This window comes from Lycorma delicatula, chromosome 9, assembly GCF_047948215.1.
Source record: "Lycorma delicatula isolate Av1 chromosome 9, ASM4794821v1, whole genome shotgun sequence".
In the NCBI taxonomy this organism is placed as follows: domain Eukaryota; kingdom Metazoa; phylum Arthropoda; class Insecta; order Hemiptera; family Fulgoridae; genus Lycorma; species Lycorma delicatula.
In genome coordinates this window covers 3,763,246-3,775,653 of record NC_134463.1, presented here as the reverse complement: position 1 = coordinate 3,775,653, position 12,408 = coordinate 3,763,246, and the positions used below count along the sequence as shown (strand labels likewise).

The window sequence follows — 12,408 nt, the reverse complement described above, 5'->3', positions numbered from 1 at the left end:
TATAGATACAAATAAATAGCGGGAGATGTCAAACATTTCTAACTGAATTACTCTATTTATGAATTAATGTAGGAAAATACCTGTAAGTAGTTTATATCAATGAAAACAAACAATTAAACCCTGCAATATTAAAAAAAAAAAAAAAAAAAAAATATTTTTATAAGTTATATAATAATAATAAGCCTATAAGGGTACATTCCATAAAAAAAAGTAATAATACTTTAATTCAAAAGAATACTAGCGCATAAAAAATAAAATTATTTACTTAACTATAAATAAATCTAACACATGCGTCAAACTATTTCAAAATTATTTATTATTTCAAAATTATTTCTGAAACCTTCCATGTTCTGTTTATCTTCAAAAAATATTTTTAAGTAATACAATAAATTTTAGAATAACAACAGTACATAAATGGCACTCAGCTTAAAAAATTGTCTTGCTGTAAAAAAATTTGAATATAATCACACACATAAAAAAATTAAGGCAAAACTGGAAACTAATTCTGTAGTTAACAACTAAAAAACATCATGGGAGGAGGAAGAACCGGGTATCCCAAGCGGAATCTTCTAGTGGTAATGGCAGTTACTGGTCAGGTGGCGTAAATGCTGATTTGAGACGGTCTTTGGGGCCTTCCCGCTCGAGGTCCAGGCGGAAGGAGGACAGTTTTGCAGCTGGGTTACCCAGTCCCCGACGGTAGACTGCTACTGCGTCAGTAGCCTCTGAAGATGGAAATATGGACATGGGCAGCTTCGACAGGGACGTTTCACCGTTTTCTAGTGTCGCCAGCGTGGATTTAAGTGTGGAACAGCTGGAGAAGTAGTCGGGGAAGAGGAGACTGAGGGTTTTTCCTACGGAAGAAGATGATAAAAAGAAGCTGCGAGTGGTTGAGAGGGGATCAGAATCGTCTGCTGAGGGTCAGGTGGTAGGAGCGTTGGTCCTGGATGGAACCGATTCGAGAAACGATATGGCCAGTATGGATGACGAGGGGTTGTAGAAGAGGAGGAGGTGTCTCTTCGCGACCATGTATTGGATCTCCATGCAAGGTTAACTGAGCATTCCTATTCGTAATCTAGACTGTCTTGTCTCCAGGAATGTCAACACCAAGATGGAGATAAAGAGATGTTAGAAGGATTTGAGTGCTGGTACGAAGGGTCTACTGCGGAGTTTAAATCATCTGTTTTTTTCCTGCTTTAGCGGAGAGGGGGCTTCGTAGCGGGCTGCGCTGCTTCAGGAAGTGGCCACTCAGACCCCGGGGGGGTTTGACCCAGATGCCTGATGGGGGATGTGATCAGGGTGACTTACTTCAGGCCATTTAGGAAGGGGTCTCTGATGAGGCTCTTTTTCGATTAGTTCAACGGAGTTGGCCGAAAAGGCGTATTGTACTTCCTCATTGGTAACGGATGCTATGGAAGTTGATGGAGCTCCTCAGATGTAGCTATTAGTCTTAGCGGCGGATGTTGATCACCCTCAACACTTTTCAGCCCTTCTTCGAGCATTTCGGGTCGGGCAACTGGTCAGTGACCTGTTGCCTACAGTGACCACTTGGCGTGCCTACAGGCACGCCAAGTGCTTGTCGATAAGTCGAACACCACCTTTTTATCTGGTGATGCTGTTGAAGTTGAGAGCACCACTTATTATTTTCGTTAACTCCGCTAAGGGGGGATTCAAAGCTTTATGAAGGCCATCCCTGAAGTGGTAATGGCGGATAATTAGGCGTTTTTTGTGGACCTGCTAGATCGGTAGCTAATTGCGCCGGCTAGTGGAATATTTTGGCAGAAGGAATGATTGTAAATTCCCGGTTTTCCTTGACGCAAGCGCACCGGCTAATTAGTGTTGAAAAGTCGAATTCCAGGTAAGAGGCCGGTGGGGCCGCCTACAGCGACCGTCTTCGTAAAAGCGGCGGGGAAGTCCTATGCGGACCTCCTGCGAACGGTGAAGGACAACATATTCGCCAGGTGAGTCTGGTGTCCTCTTGGCTCGTCAGGGTCATGGAGGGAAATAAGACCGTAGTCCTAGTGAGGGATCCCTTCGGGGGTTTCTCATTAGAGGCGATTGGTAAAGGCCGGAGTCCTGGAGAGGGAATTCCTTCGGGGGGTCCCCTCCTTATAGGCATGGTAGAAAAAACTGAGTTCCGGCTGCTTTGGGGGGCGGCCCTTAGTAAGGAATTGCGGGGCCTAGGGTTGCTGCCTAGGTAGTTTGAGGCAATGGAACCCCCCCCCCCCCGCCGGAGTGTGAGTTTATACTTAATTACAGGGGTTGGCTCTGTGGGGCGGGGTACACGCAGAAGGAAAACAAAAGGCACTTTAAAAGGTACTTTAATTTTGCTTTCAATCAATATATAAATGCTGAAACAGCAAAGTTAAGTCTCAAGAACCATTTAAAAGATTAAAAATCCGAATTTCTACTATTACATAATGATAATATATATATATATATATATATATATATATGTATAATAGAACTATTACATTGATAACTGCATTATACATGCATTGCTTTTGCTGTTAATTAATTTGCTTTGATAATTTTTTTTTTATACTTTAATTTTTTATTTATATGCATTTTTAGTAAATTCTTTTATATCTTTTGATTATTATTTAATAATGAAATACGTATGCAGTTATTGATGTTATTTTTGTATGCGGTAATGACTGTTTACTCCTTTCTATTTTACTTCAGCTGTTCAGCTGTTCTTTGTATGCAACACATTAGCATTCCCCATCGCGGCTTCGCCCACTCTATATGCGTATAGAACTTAAAAAACTGAAAATAATTTTTTAATAATTATGTGCGGGCTGTTGCTCTCAGAGTTATCGCTTTTCACAGTTTACTGTATGAAATAGATTTGTTTAGATAAATACTAACTTCATGTAAGTCATTTTTTTTAATTTTATAATTAAAATAATTTATATAAATAATAGTTTATTTTTTAGGTATTCATGTATTAATGGGGATGCATAGATACACATAAAATAAACTCATAAAATCACGAAGGAAGTTTTCAAAAACCTTGTAAAAAGAAAAAAAGTAAAACTAGATGCACAAAGGAAAAGGTAAATACAAAAACGACATTTAAATAAATTAATATAAGTTAAATAATAACATTAAGGAACATAAGCCTACTAAATAAATAAAACAAAAGAGAAATATTTACGAAGTTGGAGAAAAACAAATTTATTTAAAACAAATATCCAAATATTAAGCAAGTTCAAAGGGGAATTCTAGTACTTTACTTTTGATCCTAGTTGTTAAAAATGGTACCGTACAATTTTTGATCAGAAGTGGTTTTTAAATAATTTATAATAATTATTTTTAAATTCAAATAGAAAGAAATACTTTATTTAAGGTTTCGTAAGTATTTTATTTATTTTTATCGGTTTTTCCTTTTTGTAAAAATATAAATAATTTAACTTTTTTCCTCAGTATTTTTACTTACTTTTACAAATTTCTTTTACATCTAGTAATGATAATTAACGATTAAAATAATAATCAAATTTTTAATTTAATTTTTATACGTATTTAATGGCGCTAGAGTTTTTATCTTTGCATTTTTATTTCAATAAATCTCATTTTTTATGTATAATAAAGAATTATCAGTACAACAAAAATCCAAAATTTTTCAAAAAATCTAAAATCTTTTAAGTGAAAAATCTTTTAGTTTCCTAATAATATAGTCTTTGAAAATAAAGCGCGTGTTGTAAAAACAACACGTGAGTAAATTGTTAAATATAATTGTTATAGTTGCAATTCAGCTATAAAACGTTTTTAAAATTAACTAACGAATAAGACACTAAAAGGTAGGAAATACTGGATACTTCTTTGTGTTTTTAAAAGTTATATAATTTTTTATGGGGTTTTTGCACTTGTTTTGTATTTGATGATCGAATTTAGTTAAATCAATATACATATATCTTTAACCGATTATGAAAGTTTCATATATTCTTATTTATCCCGAAGATATTCTGTTCCATAAATTTATTTACAGAAACAAGACAAAGGAAAAAATATATTGATGTGGCAAAAAAATCTAATTTTGTATGTTTTAAGGATCGTACATAAATCTCATCAATAAATCGAAATTTAAATTTATGAATTTTTTCAGTTTTATCAAAGGATCGTGAAAAAAAAGAACTATTTAATTACAGCTAAAAATATATTTTGTTTTTTTAATAAAATTAAACGTTGATACTTCGTTCAGAAAACTTTAAAAATCTAACCTTTTTTATTATAGAATAACTTTGAGCACATAATAAAATTATTTTTTTATGTAAGAAAAAAATTATGATAAAAGAAAAATAAACCCATCACCATAAAAAAAATTAAATTATCTTGCCTTGTGAAATATTTTCATGTATTCATTTTATTCGTTGTCCCAAGGATCGAACCACGGACGATGTAAATCACCAGCCGCTTGTGATCGATGTTGCATCTTACGCTGTTGACTTCTAACATGTAAATCGGAATCAGAATTATGAGCTTCTTGATCAGCTCTTGATTTTGTACGTATAAGATGAGTACGAGGAAGCATACTGGATACTTTAGCTTTGTGTTGATCATCTACAACGATGCAAGATTCGGTGTCATCATTTTCATCATCATCATCATCGTCAGTATCTTCAGAATCGACCGATCCTCTACGATTATTTGATGTCCTGACCGGGATTTCCCTTTCTCTGTCACGTTCGCGTTCTTTTCTATCACCGTTGACCAAAGTTTCATCAGAAACATCTTCGTTACTATTATTATCTTGTTCCTTACTCAAAGACATCTGTTTTTTACCCAAAATAGGTGTACCGTCTTTACCGACCGTACCGGAAACATCGACTAAAGAGCGATGTTTCCACAACGCCATACCTTCAAGAACTTCGTCAGTTTTTTTAAATTTCCATAAAGATCGAGTACGTTTTAATTTCTTCTCATAAGGTATATCGACGGCTTTCATTTGCATTTTATATTCCAGTTTTGGGTTATCCATTAACATTTCTCGGCTTCTGTTTAACGTGGATAAATGACCGACACTTGAACTTTGTCTAACAGGTTTATGTATATTCTTACTTATTTCTTGATCTGAATACCAATCGTTTGAATTGTCACCGAGCCATCCGTGAATCGAAGATAAAGTATGTTTTTTACCGTTACTGTTTGAATGTTCCATACCGTTTATATTGCTATTCTTTTCAGTACGATTTCTCTGGTTTTTCATCAATGTTGTTCTTCTGTTTAAAACAATATAAACAAATAATGATAAATATCATAATAAAAATATTATATTTTGATTATAACAAATTAAATCCAGCACCAATTTTTTATTTAAAAAAAAAAATTAAATATTCACAATGCACTACCACGAACTATAGAGTTATAAATTAAAATATCATATAACACCATCACCAGTACATCACTAAATACTAAATAATGTTTTATTCAAGCACTTAGTTCAAAATCACTTTTACCACAAATTATAAAAAAAAACAAAAAAAAACAACAAATTTAAAATTAATGTTGCAGCATATGGAAGTTATAACATGCATAAAATATTATTTAATGACTTACAATTATGCAGAACAATAAGTAAAATATACAGGAATTTTTTATTATATAATTGTACAAAAATTCCTAATTCCTAATAAATATTATATATATAGACAGTACGTAGGTACAATTAACTAAATAATTAAATTTACCAAAAAAAAAAAATTACACAATCAATTAACTTTTTACTTATATTTTATATTACAAGTAAAATTATTAGTTAGTTGAGCTATAAATTTTTCAAACTATTTTATATCTGCAAAAACATATTGAACAAATTAATACCGAATACATCAAATCTATTATTTAATTGTATATTTATAAAATTTTTAACCGGTCTAAGAAAGCTGGCATAAACAATACTACTTGACACACCATCAAAGAAAGGTCGATAATTAATTTCAAAGGAATTTGAATGATAAAGCTCAATTCATTTGCAAATTAACTGTTTAATAATAGTTAGTGTTAATCTGAGTAATTAAGCTCTCTAAATGAAATATTTATATCTTTTAATAGAATATATTTTCGGAGTTCATTTTAAACAAATTTTTCAACTATTCATTATTATTATTATTATTATTTCTATCTTCAAAAGGGTAAATAAAAAACCTAAATTAATATATATATATATATATATATATATATTACTCATTAAACCGCGCTAAATTTTCATATCTTTTACATACAAGAAAATCCATCTTGTACTAATCGTTAAAAAATTACTAACTGGGTTAAACATTTGTTGCCAAAGGGAATAAATCAATTTATGTCTTCAAATAATTACACAAGCGTCACTTAATTTTTTGATTTGGAAGTAATAACTTTATTTCTGCATTTTCATACTTCTAAAAATTTAAAAATAATTGTGATAATATTGTTTATAATTAATTAATGATAATATTTTTAATTTACAATCATTATATAAAAGTAACAGATGAAGAAAATGTTTTTTTTTTTCAGAAAAAAAACATACTTAAAAATTTAAAACAATGCAAAAAAAAAAAGGGTTATTCGATTTTAATTCTTCTTTAAATTTCGACTTAATGTAATCGGCACCACGTTAAATACAAACAACTACGAATTTGTTTTTAATGTTTTTAATGTAAAAAATATATACTAAAAATTTAATCTAAAAAAACAGGTAATCGAAATAATTGAGTACTCTGTACATGTCGTTAAGACATCGGAATAAGTAATCTAAATCAAAAAATTGAAATAGATTTACAGATCTCAAGTTCCTGTTCATTAAGGCTTTCATGTTTAGAGTGTCTCATGAGAAAACGGGAGAAATTAAAGGACATTCTACAAGTAAAGATAAACAAAAAGATAAAATAGAAAAAGGTAAAAAATAATCATGAGTTTGGTAGCGCATTATTTTCCTGTTACAGCTTGCGAAAAATTTCTCCCTGATTTCTGATCCACAGGTAAAATAAAGCCGTACTGAAATTCTTAGAACATAAACTTGATAGTTTCATATGATTTTTGACCTGAAAAATTGAATCAAACAGGTTCCAGAAAAGTGTCCAATAATTTCTGAGAAAGTAATGTAATACGCAAAAAATTGGTGTTGTAAAGCACAGTTTTTTTTGTTAAAAAATAATAACTTGGTTAAATTATCAGTAAACAATGTTGCAAAAAGTTTTTCACAGGATTTAACTATGACAAAATTTACTAAGTTAAATCAACTAAAAACGAACAGTTAAGAAATCTATTTTTAGTAAAACGAAAACAACTAAATCTCCTTCAAAAAATAAAAAATAAAAAAAAAAAATAAAAAGTACAATAACGAATTATGATCTTTTGTGAAATCTATTAAAAATTTAAATTATGTACCTTTTAAAAGACCTTTCGAGCATTTTTATTTTAAAGGAATAATTGTTTAATGATTTAAATTAATTGCTAAATAAATAAAATAACTTTAAAATCATGTTTGAAGTATGACTTCAAACATACATGACTTTTTTTGTGTAAATTCAACCGATGGTAATAAGTGGCTAACGATTTGTAAGAATACGTTATTTAGTATAATAAAATAATTAGCTTCCATAAGTGAATATTGGAATTTATTTTAATTGACTAAAGATTTTATTAGATAATATTTGAAGCTACGAAATTTAATTTAATGGATCTATTCTCATTTCAAATAAAATTGAAAATTTACAAGTTGTAATTTGTAAGTGTAATATGTAAATTTGTACTCTTTACAGTAGTTGTGTAAATAAAAGTGTAAATAAAAAAGAATCGCTCTGTTAATAGAGTAAAAATTCAAACTTTTTATTAATAAATTTTTTACATTCTTTATTAATAATAAAAATTTCTTATTTTATATATGTATGAAAATACAGAAATAGTAATTTCGATTAAAATAAATTGAATTTCGAGTGGAAAATTAACGAAACAGTGTTTAAACAGTAAATGAATAAGAACTACATTTTAATTTTTTTAATTTTTGCACAATGTATTCTAATAATAAATTAATATAATCAAAAACTAAATAATTCTAGTTACAGTAATATGTAAATGAGAGTATCTCTTTAAATAAAACAAACTGAATTTAGTTATGTGCTGACAGGTTAGGGAAAATAGATGTTTGGATAGGATATCTGAGTCATTGATTACATTATAATGGTTATGTATGAGAATACGTACGCGTGCGTATTAGTGCCTATATGGATATACGTATATATCTAAATTTAAATGTATTATTACAACATTATATAGTTCAAGATGTAGTGAATGCACATGACAAACAACTCAATATTTGCACTTAGTGTGAACGCGCGCATGCACACTCAGATATTTAGAGTAGATACATCTATCTCTATCTATATATATATATATATATATATATATATATATATATATATATGTGTGTGTGTGTGTGTGTGTGTGTGTGTGTGTGTGTGTGTGTGTGTGTGTGTGTGTGTGTGTATGTTAGGAGTGTGCAGGCAAAATACTAATCTTGTAAAGAAGTTTCTAAGAAACGTGTTCCACCATTAATTTTTTGGAACTGTCACAAATCTCACTATTTACTTGTACTGGTTTCTGCATAGAGGATAAACAAAGTAAACTATTTTCAAGCATTTGATAATAATCAAACGCCGATCTCCATGATAAAATGGTAGCCTATCCGCCTTTCATTCGGGGATCCAAAGTTCGAATCCCGGTCAGACATGGAATTTTTCATGCGCTACAAAGATTCCATTTCCATATTCCCACGTACAGACTTCTTTGTAAGCTTCTGTGGTGAATGAAATTGTAAAATTGTGAGGGAATAAACATTTGCTCCGTATATAACGACAGTAGTAAAATAAAACAATGTGAGAGTTAAAAATATATTACAATTTAAAAAGATTTGAAAAATAAACCGTCTGTTTATTACTCCAATTAAATTACTGTTATTTATCCCAGAAATATTAGATTTTAGGGGCTATATATATATATATATATAATACATATATTCAGGATGTATCAGGAAGCTCTCCCGGGACTTTTCATGACCTACTCTACTAGTGAAAAGTAAATTGTTGCTATCTCGAGTGAAATTTGCCTCATCGGTAAACAATGGTTTTACAGTATTCGATTTGTATTCCACCAGCAAAAACTACAAGGCAGTCTTCCAGGTGTAGATATTGAAATGGGTGTTTATGATAAGGCTAAAACTTGTTTTGATTAGTGTCCTCCAAATCATCATATGCGAAACTCCGATCTGCTTAGAAAGACGTTGTTGAACTGCATCGATAATAATTTCATCAATAATAGAGTGGTGTTTGACAGATCGTTCATAGCTGTACGAATACTAGGTAGTGAATCTGTTTCCGGAATATTGGGAAAAGCAGCGCTAATTATCTTAGCATTTGGATTCCTTCGATTCGAAAAAGGTATTTCGTATTCTACTACAGCAGCTGTAGCCCAAAATGAGTATCGTATTAGCGTATTCCTATGTTGTTAGTACGGGATTACTTCAATGGCAAACCGATCACGTTCAAATTAAAATTCATAGTAACGACAACACAGTTCACAGTACCAGATGTATTTAATGTACCTTTCAGAATGATTTAAACACTAATACAGTATTATGAACTGTTGATCAGCTGCTGTTATTTTATTTTTAAATTTGAAATAATTTTTCAAATAATTTATTGGATTTCTGTCATTAAAAAAAATTAAGTAATTTTTATTTATTTTTATTTTATATTGTTTTGTAATTTCCAGTTCTTTTTAAATTTTTTAACAGTAAATTTTGTTTTACCTATTTTCGCATCACCAAAAAGGAATTTGCTTTTTGTTTACATTAAATAAGTAATTTTCTGAAAATAAAGTAATGCATTTTTTGTAAATAAAATTTTTCTAGTTTTATTTGTTCTATTCAGTTTATCTTAAATAATTTTCTTAAGAATTAAATTTTCTACAAATTTTGTTGAAGATTTTATGTGCTTATTGACCATCTAACAAAGTTATTGTACGTCAAACATAAAAAACGGGTTTTTTATTCAAATTTATTGATTTTTATCCCAGATTTTCTAAGAACTACTACTGCAAATGCGGTTCTTGGACCTCTTTTATTCGATTTTTCATATCAAAATCCATAATAAATCACTAATGAACCTTAATTAATGTACTAAAAATTTCAGTACAATCTCTTTTTACCGGAGTAACTGAAACCCGATCTTTCACTAGTTGTAACTCGCAAACGAAGCATTTTAGAACATTTGTTTATGTGAACATTTTCATTATCTTCACGAGTAGAATAGGTTATAATAATCCCGGGAGGATTTCGTCAATACATAAATAGTACTCTTACAAATTAAAAAAGAAAATAATATACAAATTAATTTAATATTATAAATAATAAATATCATTAAAAATAAATAAATATTTAAAAAATTCCGACAGTAGAAAAATAAAAATTTGAAAAAATCAATGCTTTTAGGTGAAGTGGCAACAGACTCCCACAATTGATACAACTATTCTCAACAATTACATTGAGGATTTCATGACTTGTGAAAGTGTTAAAATGGTTTTCTGTTACCATCATGGAAACACAGTTGATATTCAGTTTATAATGAGTGGGTAAAAACATTATTACTCTCAAAGAAAGTATCACTGATTGCTGATTCGAGCATCAGCTACTTCATACACTGATTTTGTAATCAATAGATTCAAAAAATTTTCACAACTTCTAGGTATAAAAAAAAATCCCTAGATCAATAACGGAATATTAATATTTCTTGATCTTCTAATAAAAATTTAGAAATTTATGTAAACATTTTCAGATATTTTCATACAGATACTATCTGTAATGTTATCGACCTTGTTTTATTAATAATCCTAGCATAATTCTATCGATTTTAAATTTTGGTATTCTTTTTAACCGTTCCCAAATATTAAAATTCTCAAAATCAAAACGACATATACATCACTGCCACAGCGCAATATTTCGAATCCGGTTATGTCATCGTAAAAAAATTTGATATTGACTTTACTAAAATACTAAGAAAATGGTAAAATATAAAAAAATAATCTAGCATATTTATGTACATGTCCTATAAATAATACACATAATAAGCATGAACAAACGGTCTACCTAACTGAACAGCACTTTGTAAAACGAACGGGGCTCTTCAATAACAGTACATGGTACACTTTTTCTACAAATCAGCATAATTTAAATGTTAATGATTGTTTATGTAAAAAGTATGTAGAATGGTGTAATAAGCATTAGAGATGTTGGTAACCCGACATAAATTACAAAAACATTCTCATGATTAAAAAAAATCCGTCTTCCAGTTTTGATAGGAAAGGTGAGAAATCAAACGGTTATTGTTAAACCTTCATCACTAAACTGAATATACTTCTGCATATTAAATTACATCAATGGCTTATTACGGCGATTTTCTGTGTGCTGGAAATCACTAATATTACAGAAATCAATTCTGACTGGTGCTTTTTTTTTTTTTTTAACTGAATTTTAACGGGCATCGACTGCTAAGGTCATTAGCCCTCGTCACATTCTTTAAAAGAAATTATTATCTCCATCAGGATCGTCATATGTAAGGGTGTAAAGGGCCCTTACATTTTATTTAAAAACACAAACTTCACAATAAACATTAAAACATAAAAGACAAGGACAATCACAAACATTTACGGGGTGTAAAGGGCCCCTATATTAAAATTTGAGATAGGTTCTCAAAAGACCATGAAATTAAAATTAAAATTAAACTTATCAATACCATATCTTTCTTTCTTTCTTCTACGAAGTCTCATTTATAGTTTGTTTAAGCACCCTCGGGGCGACCAGAACCGCCGTTGAGAAGTATATCAGTCGTGCCAGGGTGCCGTGGCAGTTGAATCCTTCTTATATCAGGCCATAGGCATGCACGGCGTACACCCATAGCCTCGCGCCCTCAATCCACCCTTGAGAGTCCCCCATGCCATCATCGGACACACCCCGACTCACTGCTCTTGAATGCAGGTGAGCCAAAATGGCCTAGGCAAGAGGGCTACCTCCCGTCACTATACGTGCCACGCTTCGAGACTCCCTTATATGTATATATAAAACTACCGCTTAGAGTATCTTTTACCACAGCTTTAAACTTCCATTTTATAGACTTTTAAGAAGTCCACTGGCGTGTAAAAATGCAACTATATTTTCTTCATTTCCATTATCCAGATCAGCACTAATATTATTTGTAAGACGGAACCTCTTTCTGAGGTCCTCATATATGGTACACTCTTCTATTAGATGCTTGATTGTCAGTGTTTTATTACAAACACCGCACATTGGTCTCACTTCGCCGGTTAACAAATATAAATTTGTTAATCGCGTGTGACCGATTCTACGTCTGGTCACCGCTACTTGTTCACGGCGAG

The 12,408-nt window shown here is 30.7% G+C and overlaps 1 protein-coding gene across 1 annotated transcript in view; it reads right to left on the bottom strand.

The window, feature by feature from the left end:
- Positions 1–4,341: 4,341 nt before the first annotated feature.
- The window catches only part of IRSp53 (Insulin receptor substrate 53 kDa), a 1,008,929-nt gene continuing 1,000,862 nt past the window's right edge, over positions 4,342–12,408 (bottom strand). The window contains exon 15 of the mRNA XM_075375577.1: positions 4,342–5,219. Coding sequence (XP_075231692.1) covers positions 4,364–5,219 — 856 coding nt within the window. The 3' untranslated portion in view covers positions 4,342–4,363. The remainder of the gene's footprint in view (positions 5,220–12,408) is intronic.